This window comes from Ostrinia furnacalis, unplaced genomic scaffold (genome assembly GCF_004193835.3).
Source record: "Ostrinia furnacalis isolate ACB-3 unplaced genomic scaffold, ASM419383v2 OfSCF2617, whole genome shotgun sequence".
Lineage (NCBI taxonomy): Eukaryota > Metazoa > Arthropoda > Insecta > Lepidoptera > Crambidae > Ostrinia > Ostrinia furnacalis.
Genome location: NW_021132856.1, coordinates 268,789 through 289,930, shown reverse-complemented (window position 1 = coordinate 289,930; position 21,142 = coordinate 268,789). Strand labels below are relative to the sequence as shown.

Genomic DNA, 21,142 nt, shown 5'->3' with positions numbered 1-21,142 from the left:
CTAATTGGATATTATTATTTAAAATAGCAACACCGGTTCTAAGTGTCAATATCTGCTCAAACTTTTTGCGAGGTTAGATTTTTGTAAATTATGATGAAATACGTAAAGAAATAGTAAAATACGGTTGTTAAAAAGTGTCGTGAACGGATATCACACTTCAAGCATCAATATCATTCGCTGAAATCAATTCTCTGTAAGTAAATGCATAGTTCATTTTTCATTTGTTTTTGCATTTACACACCGCTTTTTATTCTTCAAATTTCTTAACTATAAATAAAGAAGCGTTACGTATTTAGTTTAGGCAAGCGTCATTTCCCAAGTGTTCCCAAGCAATAATTCTTTATTACTATTTAATTGTAAAAGAACAACTTGCTATCTTCTAGCACCTAGCATCATGATACTTGAACCAATAAAACTCATTAACTTCGTCATTACTATGGGATTTGAATCAGAATTTAGTTATGATGATCATAAATTATGGTGTACCATTCATCATAGCATTTAGTCACATTTGTTAGGATTATATTATCTTTGGAAGTGTATTAAATATTAAAAAGTTAACTGTTTCCGGTAGAACGCTCTTCCCTCTTCCGGCTATGTACGAACAAGATGTGTCTGTGTAAGAACCCGAATAATAAATGCTTATCTCGCTAACTATCGGTCTTTTCATTAAAGAAACACAAGTTCTGATAGGTTATGGGCCCAGACGCCCGTTAGTTAGAGTTAGGGAAAGTATTAATTGTAGATTATTCGGGAAAAAGCGGATTTGTGAAATATAAAAATGGCGATGTCAAGTAGTAACACGCCGCTACCGCAATTGAGTGCAGGGGCATACGACAACTGGGTTTTCAGGATAAAATGCATACTCGCAGAAAAAGGTCTAACAGAAGTTTTGGATATAAAGAAAATAGTAGACTGTGATGAGAAGATGAAACTCATGGATGCAAAAGCGAGAAGTATCATCGTCCAAAGCGTGACAGACCAACACTTAAACCTGATAAAAGAAAGCACAAGCGCGAAAGAAATGTTAGAAGTTTTGAAAAACACATTCCAACGAAACACGGTCATATCAAAAATATGCCTAAGAAGAAAGTTATTGACTTTGAAACATACAGGAAAATTAGAAGAATATTTCGCCAATTTCGACAATCTTATAAGAGAATTAGAAGTGTCAGGAGAGAAAATTGCAGAAAATGAAAAAATCAGCTACCTCTTAACTGGATTGGGAGAGGAATTCAACGCAATAATAACAGCAATGGAAACGGTAAACCAAGAGCTAAGGCTCGACTTCGTAAAGTCTAGATTGCTTGACAATGAGATAAAGAGGGAATATAGTAGCACAGAACCACAATCTTCATTTGTCATCAAATGCTATACATGCCATAAAAAAGGGCATAAATCCTTCGAGTGCAAAAGCCGAGGACGAGGCAGAGGCCGCAGATATAGAGGTACTACAAGAACACAGTATAATGAAACAGCATTTAAAGTTTTGTTTACATTAATAGAACAGTGTGAAGTGAGTTGCATGTGTCACTAGTTGTCATTAATGTCAGTTTCTGAAATGTCAAATTTTTTTTGTTGCCATACTAAAACATAAGTGGAATATTGTTATTAGAAGTTTTTATTAGTAGATAAAAATTATTTTGTTTTGCAATTAAAAGTTAAAGCCTAACTTGTAATTGAGAGGGAGTGTTAGGATTATATTATCTTTGGAAGTGTATTAAATATTAAAAAGTTAACTGTTTCCGGTAGAACGCTCTTCCCTCTTCCGGCTATGTACGAACAAGATGTGTCTGTGTAAGAACCCGAATAATAAATGCTTATCTCGCTAACTATCGGTCTTTTCATTAAAGAAACACAAGTTCTGATATGAGCATTTTATATTTTTTATCATTTGTTAAGTTTAAGCTAAAATTCCTTAGGGATAGAATGTAATATTGGGTAACCCAATAGTAAGATTGGGTCAAAGATACATCAATTGAGTTATTAGATCACAACTAGTAACTGTTTTAGAGCATTTGGTATAAATTGGCATTTGGAGCTTATTTTGTTCTTACCCATCTGCGCCAGATTCATATGACAGACAGACAGACGGACACACAGATGGACACCCACCCTTCTCTTGAAGTTGGGTAAAAACCTACTTGTTAAAACTTTCCCGTTTGCAAGAATTCTATAGTTTTGAATAGGGTGACCAAGATCTTTAAGAAACTTGTTAAATCTTCTACAAAAAATATTTCTTACCCTATTTTTTAAACTTCCTGAGTTCCACAGTTACTAAACGCTGAATTGCCCATGTCAACTGGCATATGACACGGCGTTTGATCGGCGTCATATTGACATGTTGACATGGGCAACTCAGCGGAAAAGACAATCTTTATTAGGTTGAAACATTGTTAAACAATTAAAATAAAATAAAAGGTGCTCTAGGGTCTAATATGTATTACTTTACATCTGTTTAAAGTGACTGATAGTGATCTTTTTTGACTTGATCATTTGCAATTTTAAAATTAAAGAATCTGGCAAAGTATGCTGTAACAATTCTATAAAAGTTAATATTTGACATGTTTATATTATTATAACAAAATTAATTAATCTTTAATATTTTTATACTTGTTTATGGTCACCCTATGTCTTCATTTTCACTTTTAAAACTATGAAACAGCTAGTATTTTATATTTCAGGTGCAGAAACATGTATACAAGACTCAGGCACGCAGGGGGCCTTCAAAGGAGGCTAAAAGGACCCCCAAGCCTCAGATACAACAGCTCTAGTATCCTAAAAAAGAAAGAAAATGTATCGAAACAAGTTCAATCGGGCAAAACGATGCACGGGTTCCTCTGTTCAGAAGTAGAACACATCAAAGAGTATAATCTCACAGCTTATTTCCTAACACATGAGAAAACCAAGACCGAATACTTGCATTTAGAAAGAGATGACTCAAACAACGTCTTTTCTGTCGGGTTCCGGACCACACCACTCGATTCTATGGGCACACCACACATATTGGAACACACAGTGCTGTGTGGCTCAGAGAAATACCCAGTACGCGATCCGTTTTTCAAAATGCTCAACAGATCTTTGGCGACTTATATGAATGCGTTGACAGGCCCAGATTACACATTTTACCCGTTCTCCTCACAAAATGAAGTGGATTATAGGAATCTGCAAAAAGTGTATTTGGACGCTGTTTTCAAACCTAATTTATCCAGGCTAGACTTCCTTCAAGAAGGCTGGAGGCTAGAGCATGGAAAAGTCGAAGACAAAAAGTCGGAACTGACGTTCAAAGGAGTGGTGTACAATGAAATGAAAGGTGCATTCTCGGAAACCAGTTCTCTATTTGGTCAGAAGTTCATAAACGCAATTCTTCCCAAAGGAACGTACGGTTACGTCTCTGGCGGCGATCCGTTGCACATTCCAGAGTTGACTCACGAGTATTTGAAAAACTTCCATAAAACTTACTACCATCCGAGCAACGCGAGGATATACTCCTATGGAAACTTCCCCCTTGAAGCCAATCTCAAGTTCGTGAATGAGGCGTATTTGAGCAAATACGATTTTCTAGATCCTCGCGACACAATCGTGTCTCGACAGGAAAGATGGAAGACGCCGAAAAAGGCCGAGATCTCATGCCGAGTGGACCAATACGGCGGGGCTATCGAAAAACAAAACCAAATCGCGATCGGTTACGTCATGTCTGACATCACAAGCGTATACGAGACGTTCATGCTGACAGCAATGGCTGAACTAATGATCATCGGCCCCAATTCGGCCTTTTATAAAAGCCTCATTGAGAAAAACATCTCTGGCGGGTACAACTCTTTGACTGGTTACGACAATCAAATCAGAGACACCCTATTTGCTGTTGGTCTAAAAGACGTCGAGAAAAGCAATTTCGAGAACATAGAAAAGATCGCAAATCAAACTGTCGAAGAAATATTCGAAAAAGGTTTCGAAAAATCGCACATCGAAAGTGTTCTCCACGGTTTTGAGCTTTCGATTAAGCATCAGTCGCCCAAATTCGGTTTGAACGTCCTTTTCAACCTCATGCCTCTTTTGAATCACAATGGACCTGTCCTCAACGCGTTGAAGGTAAATGAACTGCTTGATAAACTGAAGACCGACTTGATGAACCCGAGTTACGTGAAGGAAGTGATTGAAAAGTACTTCATTTTAAACAACCATAAGCTGATAATGACAATGCAACCCGATCCCAAATTCGATGACATCTTCAACGAGGCTGAAGCTAAGCTTTTGAAGTCTAAAGTCAATGACTTAAAACCAGAGCAAAAAGAACAGATTTACAAAGATGGCTTGGAACTTTCTAAAGCACAGAAAGAGAACCAGAATCTGGATGTTCTGCCGTGCTTGAAGATTGACGAAATCACACTGAACAAAACTGCGCCTCCAATAAAACACACAGCCTCCGAAACGGTGCCGTTACAGCTTTGTGAAGCCAACACAAATGGAGTAACATATTTCAAAGGGGTGTTAGGAACTGATTGCTTGAACGAGACCCAACGTCAATTGCTGCCATTCTTCAACTATATCCTCGACAAATTCGATACGAAAACTTATAACTACAGGGACTTTGACAAGCATGTCAGCAAAACCACTTCTGGGTTGAGTTTTTTAACTCATATCACGGAGCATATTGACCAACAAGGCCAGTACGAACAGGGCGTTTTAATCAACAGCCACTGTTTAGACGAAAACTTGCCGAAAATGTTGGAAATTTGGAATGAGATCTTCAGCAAACCAAACTTCGAAAACAGCGAGCGTATGAGCATGTTATTGAACAACTACTGCTCTTCACTCTCGAATGGAGTGATCGACAGTGGGCATACTTACGCGATGCAGGCAGCCCGCTCTCTTATATCTTCCGTCGACGAGTGCAAAGAAAACTTGCTAGGTCTCCATCACGTTATCTCAATGCAAGAAGTCCAAAAGACACTGAAAATTGAAGAAATCCAGAGCCTTGTTGACCAGATAGGAGAACAAATTCTCAAAGGGCACAACTTGCGAGCTGCCTTCCATTATTGCAACACGAATAAGGATATACACGAGTCCATCAACAAATTCTGCGGTCATTTATGCAAAGGCGACAGCAACAAGGAACTGAATCGGATCAATTGGACGGAATGCGCCGATATGCCGAAGGAGAACCGAGGAGTCCATATCACGATGAATATACCAGTCAACTTCTGTGCTAAAGTGATTCCTACAGTGCCATACACAGACCCGGATTACGCCAAGTTGCGAGTGCTCTCAAGATTTTTAACGTCGAAATATCTTCATCCGATCGTTAGAGAGCAAAACGGGGCTTATGGTGGAGGGGCCATGTTGACCATGGATGGAGTCTTCAACTACTACTCATACAGAGACCCAAATTCAAGAGTAACGCTAGACGTTTTCGACGGAACTTCGGATTGGATGTCGAAGAATACTAAGTTGGTTGACGATCAAAACCTCTTTGAGGCTAAGCTGTCTATTCTCCAACAAATGGACCAGCCTGTAGCAGAGTACATGAAAGGGATAGATCTATTTCTGTATGGTCTATCGTACGACATTTGGAAGACGCAACGTGAGAGAGTATTGGCTGTGAAAAAGGAAGACCTTATAGAGGTCTGCGAAAAATACCTGAAGAATGACAAGTGGGCTGGAAAATGCGTTATAGGGGAAGGGTCTAAGGATTTGAAAAAAGGTGGAGAAGTGTGGAACACTGTTAGCGGGCCGCAACAGTAAATTATTGAGTTTTTAGAGCTCAAATGTATGGTTGAAATTGTGTTGAATGGGAATGCTTTATGACAAGAAATGCTAGGTTACAAGTAATTGTTTACGGGAACCCTTGAAAAAAGGTTGGGTTGTATTTTCCGCATTTAGTCGCAAGTTATTTTATTTCGTTGTGAACTTAAGTAAGTGTGTTTAGATAAAGAATGTCCAGTACCTAACATCTAGAGCCGTCACAAAAAAGTTTTTGATGTCATTCAGGCAGCTATATTTCCATATTCCACATCCACATAGCTGCGTAATAATTGATGGTGATTTCAGATTGCCATTATAATATGCATGACTTTTAGCTCTGCGTTAACTAAAATACTCTTTCGGGGTTGTACTATGTTTAAAATAAGTAACATTTCCAAAATTACAAATAATAACTATTATGCGACATAAATATTAAGTCAACGCATGAAGTAAGATGCACCAAACAAAGCATGTTTGCAAAATGCGACGCCGCATCTTCGTATATTTCAGTATATAGGGAGTTTATTAAATTATTTTCGCATTCAACAGATATTTTATTGCTCTTAATTTTGTATAAGTTGATTGTCATTTAGAGGATAGAATCCTGTAGTTATATACTGTTGAGACATTCTATTTGTATTTATTTCAGAGTATATAGAGTTGAGACTGTTATGAATAAATAGTATTTTGTATGTGAATTGTTTTATTTCTTTAGAATATTAGGCGTTATTTATAATTGCCATTAATTGTCCCATTAATTGGAATTATTGAACACAACCATGAGCAAGTTTTCAGCATCCTGTAAATTGAAATAAAGTGTGGAGTGTGTTGTTTTTTGCCTCGATGTGTGAGTAATGTTTAAATACCTAATTGCTTCTAGACTAGATATTTATGTAACGCTTCTTTTTAATGTCACGCTTATTTACGATGTTTTATGAATACTTATAGGTTCTGGTGCCTGAGGCATGGGAGAGGCACGGTAGGGTGATTTTGTGATGGTCAAACGTCAGCTAAAGCCTGGTCCGTGAGCACGTAGAATTTTGTCCAATGACCCCAAGCTACCCATCCTTATCGCTCGCGCGTAATTATGTTGCTGTCGCGCTCGCCCGTCGCACAGTCGCGACAGCAATATAATTACGCGCGAGCGATAAGGATGGGTTGGGGTCATTGGACAAAATTCTACGTGCTCACGGACCAGGCTTTAGACCGATTTGTATGATCTGTCACGTCATCATTATGTTATTGTCACCCCTCCCGTGCCGTTCATATGCTCTGATTAAGTGCTAGACCTAGCATCTTCTGCTTTTTGTTGCTACATTTTTTTACGTACCTATTTGNTTTTTGATTTTGATTTTGATTTTACTTTTGTTTTTCTTGTCTTTTCTCTCTGTTATTATCTTTTATTATTTCTCTGTTATAGGTCCGGAATGAGCCTGCCAAAAGCTTTCGCCTCGCCCGAAGAATACTTCGAAGAATGCTTCGACTTCTTCACAAAATACAAATTCGTCCTCGACGGAATGAATACTGACATACTGATCAACAATACCTTGGATAATATAAATATTCCTTGCTTGGAATTCTTGGATGTATATGACGAAAATTTCACCTTACACGATGGTATAAACGACGGGTTTGTTAGAGATTTTTGTATGGGATTGGAGAGATTAAACGTGAGCTATGGGGAGGTAAAAGAAAGGGCTAACAGTGTGGATTTGGAAGCTCCGGTTGGAACTAAGAAGAAGTATGAAGTGGCGACACTAGCGAAGGAGGTTGAAGACTTGTGTTACATCTATGGGTGTGACACGGTCATTGACATCGGATCTGGGTTGGTAAGTTGACAATTTTATCATCGTCATCATCATTTCAGCCTAAGAACATCCACTGCTGGATATGGCCTGCCACAAGGATTTTCACAACGCGCAACAGTCCTGCGCTGCCCGCTTCCAGCGACCGTCACCAGATCATCGGTCCATCGAGTGAGAGGCCTGTCAACATTGTGCAAATATCAGTATGTCTAAACAGTAACTACCTACTTAATATCTTACGGCAGATTTTTCAGTTGGGGTTTTGAGGCTCTAACCATTAATAAGTGATTTTAGAAATTGATCAATAAACACATCATCATCATTTCAGCCATAGGACGTCCACTGCTGAACATAGGCCTCCCCCAATGCTTTCCATGTTGATCGATTGGTAGCGTCTTGACGAACACAGTCTTCTAGATATTTTATCATTTAACTTATGAGCTTAGGTTATGAGAGGCCCTTGATGCAGGCTGCTGCCAATCGGTTATTGGGGGAAGCCTATGTTCATCAGTGGACGTCACGTGGCTGAAATGATGAAAATAATGAGCCAAGTCTGCCAACATTTTAACACCAATAGTGACCAATTATCAGCACATAATAATCTCTGTATTCTCCCATCTTTCCAGGGCTACCTCGACCAGATATTCTACGAAGCGACCGGCCACAACGTTCTCGGTCTGGAATGTAACTTGAGCCACTACGCACGAGCGGTCGATCGTCAAATGAAATACCACGACAGATCCCTCAAAAACGTCATATACCTCCATCACCGAGTCACCAAAAACTCCGGTCAAGAAATAGAGCAGAACCTTCGCGATTACTTCAGGAATCATGGAGCTGTGTGCATAACTGGTCTGCATTCGTGTGGCGATTTGGCAGTCGAAGGCATGAGCGTGTTTTTCAAAATGGAAGATGCCAGGACGTTGATAATGATGCCTTGTTGTTATCACAAGATGGAAAGGAGAGGGGAGCGCTTCGTGAATTTCCCTATGAGTGGGGTCTTAAAGGCGGTGTTTGAGAGACGGGATGGGGAAGAACTATTGGGTGTACCATTCATGAGGCTGGCTGCTCATCCGACACATAATGGCAGGAGTTTGGAGCAGATGGTGTTTAGTCTGATGTCGAGGGCGGTGCTGCAGCTGTATGCTTTTACGAGTAAGTGTAGGTGGTTGACTGGACTCTCGATATAGTTCCTACATTTATATGAGCCTATTACAAAAAAGTTAAACGCCTTGAAAATTTGTTTACAATTATCCATACTAAATGCCTCTTTTTACAAGTGTTCAACGGGATTTTAACTTTTTGATATAAAGCCCTTTAATTACTTACTATCTAGCTCAGTTATCGTTACCTATCTGCGCTCACAAGATGGCGACACTAGATCTTATATTATTTAGGGCCATCCCAAAAGATCACATAATCTTTTGGGATCTTTCGTGTTTCTCCTTTCATTATTTCTCAATTGAAGACCCATTCTTATTTAAAAGCGAATGACGCCACTCGCCAGTAGCGCCACCTGGCGAGCACAAACTAATCTACGTTTCCCTCTTTCAGATAAATGCAAAGTCAGCAGAAACCGTCGGAAAGCAGTCAAAGTGAAGAAATGCGACACTTTTGAAGATTACATAACGCAAGCAGCGACGGAAGGCTTTACATTGGTGCCAAACCTCCCCATATATGGCGACATGCCAATATCAGATGAAGATGAGCACCATCAAAGAATAAATAACTTTGATTTGGACAAACTAAGAGCTTTATGGCAGAGTTACCCACAATTGAAATTTAAAAAGGCTGCTGTGTATATTTTAATGCAAAACCTGATGCAACCGGTGGTGGAAAACTTTCTTCTGTACGATCGGTTGCTGTATTTGAAAGAAATGGGCGTGCAAAACTGCGAACATAGGAAGTTTTTCAATGAAGGACAGTCGCCCAGGTGTATAGCGTTGATTGCGGCGAAAGAAACCACATAATAAAATTTATTTAATGTGACAAATACCTAAAGTTCTTCTTATTCATTACGCTCTTGGCAGAGCGGTCGTGGTCATGTTGAGGCGTTGTTCACATCGGTTGTAGAGGCGGATACAACTCTCCGCACGATCTCCCTTACTTACGAAAGAGTACTTATGCTATGGCAAAAAGATTTAATTTCAAATGCGAATCTTTATCTTTTTATATGATGATAGATTGGATGTTGTAAATAGGGCGTAATTTGAATTTAGTACGTAATAAACAAGCGTACAAAAGTATAATACTGTTTTTTATTCCTCCTGGAATATTAAAAAGACTTGATTAATAAAGTACGTATAATGTCGGTACTTCTTGAAATACGGCGCGTTTGCTACGAAGTTTGAAACACAAAATATTAAATTAAGTATTTATTATTTAGGTAATTAATTGTCTATAACATCTATAAAATTACAATATAAACATACATCTATAGTCAAAGTAGCGATTGATTCATTCTTTATAAGAATAACAAAAATACTTTGAAAAACAAATAACTGTTAAGCTTTTCATGCCTTGGATGGAAGAAATTTATTGATGGAAGAATTTTATATTATTTTCGTCTGTTTTTCCGCATTTATCAGGCAGATTTTAAATATTCCATGACGACAACATTGTTTTAGCTCTGCCTATTTTTCAATCAACATTTTTTGTAGGCAATTTTGTAAAAAAATATAAACTAAAAAAATAAATAAAAAATATCTATCATTTTAACATATTTTCTGTCGATTGAAAAAAATAGGCTCTCTCTATTAACTAGCAATTAACCTCTCCCACAGATCTTTGACCTCTCCTATGCTTTGTCTCAGATCTGTGCAACCTCCGTCAACTGCTATGTCTCAGATCTAAGACAAGAATACTTTGTCATTTTGAAACATCATTTGAAAACCGTAGCAGTTGGGGGGTGCAGTTTTGCGCGGCTCAATAGCACGCCAAAGGTTAAGTACATTACACAAGGTTCTTTCAGATACAAGATGACTAGCCAACTAAAATACATACAATCACTCCCTACTTTGAACTAGGATATAATTCAGGCTCGGCTGTCCACTGAAGTAGCTGTTTCTAAATTTAAATCGAATTAAAGTGCAGTCAACGCCAAATAGTTTGTGAGACCAAAAAGAAAAACCACATTAGTTTGTAACAAATATTTCTTGTTGCGACTTTTTGGCCAATTTGGATGTCCCGAACCATTTGACGCTGAATGTACCATAATTGAAAACTAAAAAAGATTCTTACTGTTTTAGATCGTGCCATCCACGAAGACGCGCCCCACCAATGTTTGGTCTCGATCGCGCGGGGAGTTTGATCCGAGCAATCCGAGCGTCATTATTGCAGTGTGCGTGTGCACTCTTGGATTTTAGCGTGTACCGAAACCGATAACACTCAAACATTAGCTCTAGAATGGTGGGGCGCGTCTTCGTGGATGAAACGATCTATAGTGTTATCTTCTAATTTATTGTGGATTCAGGAGATACCGAGCCTAAAGATGTAAGTTGCAAGTCTACAGCAAAATTACAACTGCAGGCTGTGTGAAAAATGGCAATGCCAGATTTTGTATGGAAGGTGGCGTCTTTTTTTTTTCGCGCGGCCATCGACCAAACTTTGGTTTTTGATTACAAAATAGTGTAATAAACCAAACTTACTATGGCATGTATACCTCTAAACTCAGTCTGAACTGAGTTACGAGCATTAGAATTTTAATGATTTTCATACTAGATTTGCTTTTTGCGCGCAAGTTTTGTAAGAAATTGTAACAAAGTATTGCGCTATTTTTTTATTGTGCTGATTCTGCTGCATACTGATGTCTGGAGCCTTTAATGGATGGTATTGTTTGTTTACACATACAATGTCATTATTTTGTTGCAATTTCTTACAAAACTTGCGCGCAAACAGCAATTATCTAGTATGAAAATCATCAAACTTCTGATGCTCGTAACTCAGTTCAGACTGAGTTTAGAGGTATACATGTCATAGTAAGTTTGGTTTATTACACTATTTTGTAATCAAAAAACAAGGTTTGGTCGATAGCCGCGCGAAAAAAAAAAGACGCCAATTTCCGGCATTGTCTTTTACAAGGCCTATTTTGTTTATTTTCTGTTAAGTCGCATTTTGCTATAGTATTCCAACTGACACCTTAATACTGGAAGGTTAACCCAACGTACAACATCTATAATTTGAAAATACATATTCAACAAAACTCCATAAACTATTATAATAACAAATCTAATATAATTATCTTGTATGAAAAAATACACAAGTCTTATTGCTTTAACAGACCACATATACCCTTATACATAGCATTATGTACGAAATTAAAATAAAATCTTATATTTTATACAATTAGTATTCGAGAAAATAATAAATTATAGTGCCTGTACATCTAATACAGTTCGAGTTTCTGGTTTTTCCTCACAGTCTAAATTGACATCGGTTTCTTCCGTTGGATTTAACTTGGGACGACCTGGTCTTCTCGTCGTCATCATCTTTTTCTTCCACTCTAACGTCTTATCCGTCTCTTGGTAAACAATAATTTCACCTGTAACTGGGTTGATAGGGTATACTCCTTCTGGAGTGTGCTTTTTCTTAGCCATTTCTAAGCCATGCCGTCGTTTCATGTGCTTGTTATAGTTTGGCCAGTTCGTAAAGTCCCTCTGACATATCTCACAGGAATACGGCTTCACACCAGTGTGTTGACGTATATGCTGGTTTAAGATCGTCTTAAAACGGAAGCCTTTATTGCAATAGCTGCAAACATAAGGAAGTAAGTCAGTGTGTATAATTCTGTGGGACGAAAGCTGTTTCTGCAACCGGAAACATCGTCCACACTGGTCACATGAGAAGGGCTTTTGTCCGTCATGCACTCCAACGTGATTACGTAGCTGCTGTGGAGTTTTGAATGCGAATTTGCAGATTTCACACCGATATGGTCGAACTTCTGAGTGCAATAACATATGACCAGCTAGATTCTGTTTATTGAAGAAGCATTTCCCACATTTGTCGCAAGTGTGGTCTCGCTTTCTGTCTGTGTGCGTTAAAAGATGGGTATTTAATGTTCCTTTGTTTTTAAACGTTTTCTTGCAAAGCAAACATGTTAGGCAGTCAACAGCATCAAGCAACGGTATTTGTCTTGCTCTTCTATCTTTGTAATACATAGTAGTGTGCTGATTCAGGTCTTCGGCACTTGGGAAACAAGTGTTACAGCCGGGACAAATATTTGAAGTGGTTACATGAGATTTTTTGTGCGTATTCACATCACGGGGCTTCTTAAACTTTAGGAAACACTTGTAACAGGATAGTTTCAGGAATTTTCTGTGCCGTTTTACATGTATCATAAAACTGTCGAGTCTCAATTTGCGTATATTACAATCTGTACATCGGTAAGCGTTGCAACAGTTGTGGTACTCTATGGAATGGGTTTTTAGCTCCTCAATGGTCTGGAATTGCGTTTCGCAGAAGGCACAAGTCCAGCTGTAGTCCTTCCACGTCAGTTTAAGCTGAGCCAAAGGTAATGCATCCAGTGCATCCAGACTGTTGCTCATATTTATCGAATTTCTAGGTTTTCTTTTTTGTTTCTTTGTCGGAAATTGACGGGATTTCTTGAGATTTGAAGGTCCGCCATCGGAATCACACTCATTCTTCGGCAGTTCTTCTTTAATCTCAATAGAGTCTTCATACTTTACATCATCGTTAGCATCAAATCCAAGGCTTTCGTTGTCAGAGAGCGTCGCTTCTTTCTTTATGAGTTTCACCGTTGCTAGGTCATACAATACCTCCTGCGCCTTCTCTATTCCACAAATGAACTCGTAAGCTCGGTCTAAAGCGTTTATACAAACTAAACATATTGTTTTGGGTAATGTTTCAATATACAAATCAGCAGTCGCGTTCAAGCGGATTAGTTTTTCCGATATATCTCGGCGTTTATCTTCGTTGGTATGTATATTAATGAGTTTCTTGTTAGGCTTCAATCCGGCGCACAATCTACAGTGCGACGAATCATTATTACTGTCCATTTTTGTACAATTTTATTGAATTGAACAACTTGGATTTTTTTCACAAAACCATTTTGACGTTTTCCTGAAAGTCATTGATACTTTTTTTGTTTTCAAGGACTACAAGTACTACGACTACTTGACACTGCGTTATTTGGCCATAAAATGGTTCAATATTCTATTTATAAGATGGCAACACTCCACCATCGGCTAGTGTTGTTAACATTTTACAGAAACCGGTTTTATGACTGATGGGAATTGAGCAAATAAATAGGAGAGGAGACGACCTCCCGGTCGTTTATCTGATGCCTTGTCTGCATGGCCCAAATTAATATTGAAATAATCCTATTAATCGAATCTGCTTCTTCCAAGTCTAAAGGACCTTGTATAGGCTACAACAAAGCTGCGGTGTAGATTAAACGCTCCATTTTGCTTGAAGCAACGATTCCACTCAGTGCTTCATTGATGAGCCAACAACATAATATGGATGCATTACCTGAAACTTAAGCAACAGGCACATTTATTTCCATTACGTTTGTCTATAAAGTCGTGACATAAAATGAGGGCGCTTTTTTTCTTCATGTAGCAACCCTATACAATTTGACCAAATGAGTTTGATACTAGGGCAATATAATTAAGAGTAGATTTTTCTATCCTTAGATATCTTTTGACTGATGAATAAACTAGTCATTTTGACATATTTTCCATACTAAAACTGTCAATGTGCCAATCTTATTCTTCAGTTAAAAGTTATCCGACGATTGAAAAATCAGCTCTTAACCAATTTAGACGACGATATTTTGTTTCTGTTTTAATACCTACAGTAGGTATCTATGCTTATGAAAGGTTTTACTAAGCATTTTTATTGAATCAGCATAAAAAAAAACGCATCATACATAGTTAATAAAGACATTTTATTAATCACTTTCATCATCGGATTTCNATCACGCCATTTTATCGATTTTCACCATACATTTTGACGTCGATAAAAGTTATCACGGCGCGCATCTTAGGCCACCTACATACAGGTCACCTAGATACATTCCATAGCAGCTGTAATAGACATTTAGGTAGGTACATACATTTACCAATTTTGATGATAAATAGGCATTTTGTATTAGTTTTTGTATAACGCCTGAACAAAAACAAAGGGTAATTATTTTGGTGTTATACATAGATTTCGAATATAAAAAATATATAATTTAACTAATTAAGACATGACAAAAAAACTGAGGTATGTCTCGTTTCTGTCGGGTCTGGGTTTTTTTTGTATGGGGCGTGAGCGTGACCGTTCTTTTTTATTTGCAAGATTTGTCCCACACATACTAACAAGTGAAGTCAATATAAAGCTTGTAAATAAATAAAAAATAGCATTTTTATAACGTTTCGTTCTAGTTACAAAAACTGTTGTTTTGGGTTCTGGAAGTTTTGGAAGCCCGAACCCGAACGTGCTTGTCAGAACGCGTTTTTCTAGTGTTTTTCAGCGTGCCTGCTTTATTGCTGCTTTATTTATTGTATCTTTTTGGTAAATAGTAGGTACTTCATTAACGATTAACGGACTTAGGATAATTTAACGGAAGTTAACGAGTCCGTTAACATTTTTTAAAGTTAACTTAAAAGTTAATCTGTTAATAGAAATGTTAACTTCGTTAATTAACGATTAACGGATTAACAAGTTAATGCCCAGCTATGTATATAGGTTACCATATATGAAGAATGAATATAGCTCACATCAAACAAAAAACATGCAAAAGATAAAAAAAAATATTTACCTACCTCTTTTTGTACCGTGTAAAAAAATTATATTTTTTGGCGCAGAGCACAAATATTAAAATTATCCATTTCTTTCTTTGGTTGGCCTTGCCTGTGTTTCCCAGGAATTCTTAATTTTCCATTATTCTGAAAACCTTCATTAACTATGCGCCTAACCGTACTCTCTGATTTTCCTGAAAAAAAAAAGTTCAAATTTTAAAGGGATGGAAAGAATAACTATAAAACCTAACTAATATTATTTATTGTTAAATATTTACCAACAAGATATCATTTCACATGCACTCACATTATAATCTAGAGCTAAATCATTATCATAAAAAAATATTGCAACAAATTATTGTTTTTGTAGACGGACAACTTGATGTGAAAGTGATGTCATACAGTTATCAATGGCCAAAGCGAACGGGTAATATAGATATGAAGCAATTAATTCAAATTCAAAACTCGTAGAAAACTTGACTGAATTGATGTATCAAATGAAATGGTCGTACTACAATATATCCTACTTACAATGAAAATTTAACCTAAAAATGTCCTATGTAAACAATGCCTGTTTTGGTCACCAAATCGCAAAATGCAGTAAATTTGTTACTTTAGGTAGATTATAAACAAGCAGTAACACGATTACGTACCCGTCAAAGATGCTGTTCGCCCTTAAACATCATCCAAATCCCACAAAATTTGACCAGCTTGGTACTCCGCGGAACATTGCTGGAAAACTTTAAAAATCACTTTCCGCGTGGCACTCCAATTTACTTTACTCATTGTTTATACTTTTCTTCGTAGCTGAGTAATAATTTACTGGAGATTAGTCAAACAATAAAAACCACAAAATGAAAATCGTTCCACAACTTGTTCTCGATGACAGCTGATGTACATATGTTTGGTGAACTTTGGTGTTGCCAGACACATGAATAATGTTAGTTCCTCAAACATTCATGTCACGACTTTATAGACAGACTGTATTAGTGGAGTCATCATCCTACATTAATTATAAATTTTTCCAATTCTTCTTCAGTTATTTTATCCCTCTGTTTATAATTGTTTTCTACATGTATTACATGGTCCGTCATTTTTTTCCAGTCTTCTGCAGTTATCCGACCAAATGAGGTTTTAATCAGTGCTTCGGTTTCTTTTGCTGGTAGATTAATATTCTTTTTTGCCACCATAAGCTTAGCCGAGCTCCATATCAGGTCGATCGGGTTGAGATCGCAGTGGTATGGTGGAAGCCTCAATACCTCATGGCCATACTACAAACTCGTATACCACAGACTATGACTTGTCTTTGACAGATTTATAATGTTGCCATAATGAAACTTCTAAAAAAGATATTATAGATAACGTTTAAAAAATGCCACGCTCGTTTTCATACATTTCATTATATTTATTTAACCTATTCATATTATGTGCGGAAACGTCACAAAATCAGAATAAATTGTAATATTTCCATCCCGCATCATAAAAACTAAAAAGTCAAAAGTAAAATTTAAATAGTAAATATTTTTCATAAACAAGCTTTTGATGCTGTAAAAAGAATAAAATAAAACATAAATTCTTTCAAACCCATAAACTTATTAGGTACTTTACTCAATTTAAAGATTAAAAACTTGTCGCGGGATTTACTAGTGTAAAAAATACATTAATTTCGTAACTTGATTTTGCTAAAAGTCTTATCTGAGAAAAAATCAAATAGGTAAATTATACATTATTTCTTTATTATTATGTATGATGTACTGTCTTAGGTACGATACAACTACGGATTAAGATCGTTTAGTCGACGCAGCGTTGAAATTGTACAGATAAATGCAGTTTGCGCACTCACTACGCCACGTCAAGCAATAAAAACCTTAAATTCGAACGCCAACTTTTTGCTACAACGCTCTTAAGCTGTAATGTCAACGGAACGCACCTGCGTCTTTGTGTAAAAGCAGACAAAAAGCTACTTTTTCTCAAACGCAGGTCAAACGCTTCAAGGACATTTGCAGTGTTTTAGTGAAAAAATAAGGTGTTCAGACTTTTAATGAAAAGTGCTTAAATCCGTTGTTTCGTCTTTGTTTGCGCGTGAACTTTACCGCGATACTGAATTGCACATCAGCTGGAGTGAGAATGGAGCATGACTGGAGCGTCAATTAAATTACATTATAAAAAATATTGGACATCTATATTTTTATTTGTCAATCAAACAAGTAATGACGAAGTATTATGCGTTGAAGTTCCACGTGACGCCACAAAGTGCTACAGTTTGAAGCACACTTTGACGTCACGGGTCTCTTTTTATTACCTTTGGCGCGCTTTATCTGTTTAAATTTTCATTAGTTTGAAAAAGCAATAAATACGTGTCGAGTATTTTTTGATAAGTTAACCGACGGACTAGTTAAAAATCTTTTTTTTTACCCAGGAAACATCCCTATTTTGTTTTGCTCTTAAGTACAGACGACGGCACGTCAACGTAACCACTGTCGGTTCTTGTGCAGTTGTAATATTGGCGAGTTTGCACCAAAAATGGGTAACCTGATGTGCTGTCGTGTGTATATTTTGTGGTCTTCTTACCATGTGGTCCATATTGACGTTGGTGTTGAACTGCTTCTGGTTGAAAGCGCTGGTGGAAGCTTGCACGTCGAGGCTCGTGGCAAGCGCCGGTGGGCCCAGCGGCTTGGGGAAGTAGTATATCTGAGAAGAAAAGTCTTGTTAGAGTTCGGATTTAGAGTTCAGATTATTCAATCAGGTATAATAGGCGCGGTTGGACTCTATTGATCTGGATGATGATCTGATGCTGGGTTCGATTTGCAGATGAGACAGACAATTTAAAAAAATACATTCGTTTACGTCGTTATCAAGCGCGTGACATGGAAATCATTGGGGGAGGCCTATGTTCAGCAATGGACATCCTGTGGCTGTTCTCAGTTTGAGAAGGACAATTAAACAAGACTTGAGTCAACTTAAATGTGGACGTTTAAGTTTACTTACGTAGATCATAAATTCACCTGTGGAGCGATTTGCATTCAAAATAGGCATAGTAACATTTTTTTAAATTACAGAAATAAAAGATTTAGCTTTATCTTATCATTAATAAGTATCTCACTTTATTATTCCTTTTTTACTAAGGAAGTTGCTGATAAAGTTTTCATCGTATACGAGTATCCTGCCTGAAACATACAGGTTGCTGGTGACTTATGACTTTGTCTAGACATCTTTAAACCATGAAACCAAAATTTATAGTTTATCTGACAGATAACTTCCTGATAGGCTACCGAAGACTTTATTAGCGAGTAGTGCAAACTGTAAAAAGCTTACCTCGTCTACTGTGACGTCTTTCGTGTGTTCGAATTTGCGTAGGCCGGCTTTGAGTTTACGCGCTACGCGGCTAGACTCGTCGTATACCGACTCGCAGACGTAGATGTCGCCTTCCGATATCTCTGTTGGGCGACCTGCAAATAGAAATATGATGTACATCTATATTTACAGAAGCGAAAGGTCTCTGATTGACTGACTCACTTACTCATCACAATATCTCAGAAACTACAAGTGCTAGGAGTCTCAAATTTTGCATGGGGGTTCCTTGTAGAACGTAGGTGCTCACTAAGACGGGATTTTTCAAAATTCAATCCCTAAGGGGGTAAAACATCAGGATCCACGCGTACGAAGTCGTGGGCGGCCGCTAGTTGTAATATAGTTGTTGCCTTTATTAGTCTTCATTGCAAGAGCACATACTCTCTCTAATCTACCAGAGGCAAATGGAGGAAATTGGCTTAAACTTCCCACGGCCAGACGGGTTAAGAAAGGCATATTTGATCCTATCGCCTATTACGACATTCACAGGAAGACTAATGCCCGTTTTCACCATCAATCCCTAATTTTTAAGTGACCCCTACCCTATGGTAACACAACAGGAATTTTGTTTACATAGAGGTCACTTACACACAAAACAGGCATAAAGCTGAGTTGAAGAGTAGTGTTGTCCTAGCTACACAGGAGTTGCAGATATTATAGCCCGACCAGGAACATAAAAACCCTGGCATAGAGGCGCGTCAATTGCATTTGATAGTGCAACACTGAGTACAGTCGTACCTGTGTTAAATTAGTAGGCTAACTTTATGTATCAGGATTCAGGATTACGGGCTAATTTGATATTTTCATAAATTAACGAATAAAGATTATGTGTATAGGTAACCTGGTTTAAATAAATTAAATGAAACATTCAATCGAGCTAGTAGGATTTATTTTATTATTCATCAATAATCAAATTCAAAACTTAAATATTCAACTGCAATGTCTGCTCATGAATGCTTCAAACACTTATTTCCCAATTCCATAAAATTCAACACTTACAAAGTGACAAAAATCTTTAAAATAGGTAGTTCAAACAAACCACAGCTAATTTTCATAGTGGACTGTACTATCCGATAAACATGTCAGTCAATTTGACAACCTTTGTCCTAAGATGTTTTTTGCCTTTGTCGGAAACATTATTCAATGAAAATATTGTCCGAACCCTTAGTATTTCTCTTCGACAAATACTTTAACACATTGTGAACCACTTTTCTTTCACGACTATAAAAAGTTTTTAGCAATTTAATTTACAAAATCAATTGCACACATTTAAAATAAGGTTTGTTTACACTTTGACAGCAATAGACTGACATGCAAGGTGACATGTCAATGAAGTTTTCAGTTACTGTTGCCATTAAAAGAAATTAGTACCATTAGTTTTCCGCAACATGGCGAGGGTTTTTATGTTCCTGGTCGGGCTATACATTATTATCATTCCATTCCTCCAGAGGTAAGAAAAATATCAGCAGCACTTACATTTGAGATAATCATCGTAGTCCAACACCGCGCACTTCCCCACGATGCCCACAAGTGGGCTGGTGTCATGGATCGTTGTTAGCAACACCTCTTGTTTGTAGAAAGGCTACGAACAATACACACAAAATTAAGGTTTTTGAATTATACATTAATATGTCAAATTGGGATATCATTTAATTTTGTATTACCTTACTGATGATGTTGGCGACTTCAGACGGGAAAATGAGGAATGGCCCACGGAAGTAGCATTTGTTACTGAAATAAAAGTATCAAGTAAGAATACATAAATAGATTTTAAAGATTCTACATAACGTGTGGAATAAAGAATTTTAATTCCATATCATTAACTACTAATTTATTCTAGTCTAGATAAGGCTAAGGGTAATGTTTCAACAGTATTAAAAAGTTTCAGTTATAAAAAAGTATTTAAGTATATTTGTTGTCTAGTACCGTAGTACAAGCTATTCTTAGTTTGAGTCTAGATGCGCAGTTTAAAATGTCCGAGGATATTTACAAAAAAAAAACTAAGGCTAAGAACTCACGGCGCGATTTTCACCCGCGCCCGCGGCGGTTTTGGAATTGTGGTTTTATTTAAAACTCACGGGAGCGGTTATATGCGCGATTAGGCTAAGAACTCACGGTAAAAATCCCGCCGCGCGTTAAGTCACTGGTACAAAATGGTCGCCCGCCAGGCGAAAACCGCCGAGGTTGTGGTTACCGCGGCCCGCGCGATTCCACTAGCTGTTGTCCGCCGGTCCGCCGTCCGCTGATAAAGGTAGCGGGAAGGCGCTGGAACCAACCGTGCGATGTGGAAGTCATTGGGGGAGGCCTATGTTCAGCTGTGGACGTCCTGTGGCTGAAATGATGATGATGATGTCCGCCGGTGCCGCGGGACCCACATACAACCGCGCCCGCCGCGGACGAATACCGCGTCGTGAGTTGTGCATTAGTTATTACATAAGTATCTGCATTCTATATTTTTATTTATATTATTCTATATTTAATTAAGACAGCACTTAG

General features: G+C 37.7%; 4 protein-coding genes and 1 long non-coding RNA gene across 5 annotated transcripts in view; 2 read left to right on the top strand and 3 right to left on the bottom strand.

Annotated features, from left to right (window-relative positions):
• The first annotated feature begins 12 nt into the window (after window positions 1–12).
• On the top strand, window positions 13–6,161 carry LOC114356058 (presequence protease, mitochondrial). The gene is made up of 2 exons (XM_028309141.1): window positions 13–193; window positions 2,685–6,161. The coding sequence occupies exon 2, from the start codon at window positions 2,695–2,697 to the stop codon at window positions 5,743–5,745; it is 3,051 nt and encodes a 1,016-aa protein (XP_028164942.1). The 5' UTR covers window positions 13–193; window positions 2,685–2,694; the 3' UTR covers window positions 5,746–6,161.
• Window positions 6,162–7,172: 1,011 nt separating this feature from the next.
• LOC114356057 (protein RRNAD1-like) lies at window positions 7,173–9,520 on the top strand. Its single transcript, XM_028309140.1, has 3 exons — window positions 7,173–7,574; window positions 8,177–8,705; window positions 9,105–9,520. Exons 1-3 carry the CDS (start codon window positions 7,173–7,175, stop codon window positions 9,518–9,520), a joined length of 1,347 nt encoding a protein of 448 aa, XP_028164941.1.
• A 2,135-nt stretch (window positions 9,521–11,655) lies between these two features.
• On the bottom strand, window positions 11,656–13,667 carry LOC114356064 (zinc finger protein 253-like). Its single transcript, XM_028309154.1, has one exon. The coding sequence runs from the start codon at window positions 13,562–13,564 to the stop codon at window positions 11,918–11,920; it is 1,647 nt and encodes a 548-aa protein (XP_028164955.1). The 5' UTR covers window positions 13,565–13,667; the 3' UTR covers window positions 11,656–11,917.
• Window positions 13,668–15,449: 1,782 nt separating this feature from the next.
• Window positions 15,450–16,278, bottom strand: LOC114356060 (uncharacterized). The gene is made up of 2 exons (XR_003656158.1): window positions 15,949–16,278; window positions 15,450–15,489 (listed from the first exon to the last, which is right to left on the bottom strand). It is a non-coding gene; the product is annotated as an uncharacterized LOC114356060 (long non-coding RNA).
• Window positions 16,279–16,433: 155 nt separating this feature from the next.
• polybromo (protein) overlaps window positions 16,434–21,142 on the bottom strand; it is a 31,499-nt gene continuing 26,790 nt past the window's right edge. Inside the window, exons 21-25 of the mRNA XM_028309138.1 lie at window positions 20,311–20,377; window positions 20,123–20,228; window positions 18,611–18,744; window positions 17,828–17,986; window positions 16,434–16,454 (exon numbers count right to left, since the gene is read on the bottom strand). Coding sequence (XP_028164939.1) covers window positions 16,434–16,454; window positions 17,828–17,986; window positions 18,611–18,744; window positions 20,123–20,228; window positions 20,311–20,377 — 487 coding nt within the window. The remainder of the gene's footprint in view (window positions 16,455–17,827; window positions 17,987–18,610; window positions 18,745–20,122; window positions 20,229–20,310; window positions 20,378–21,142) is intronic.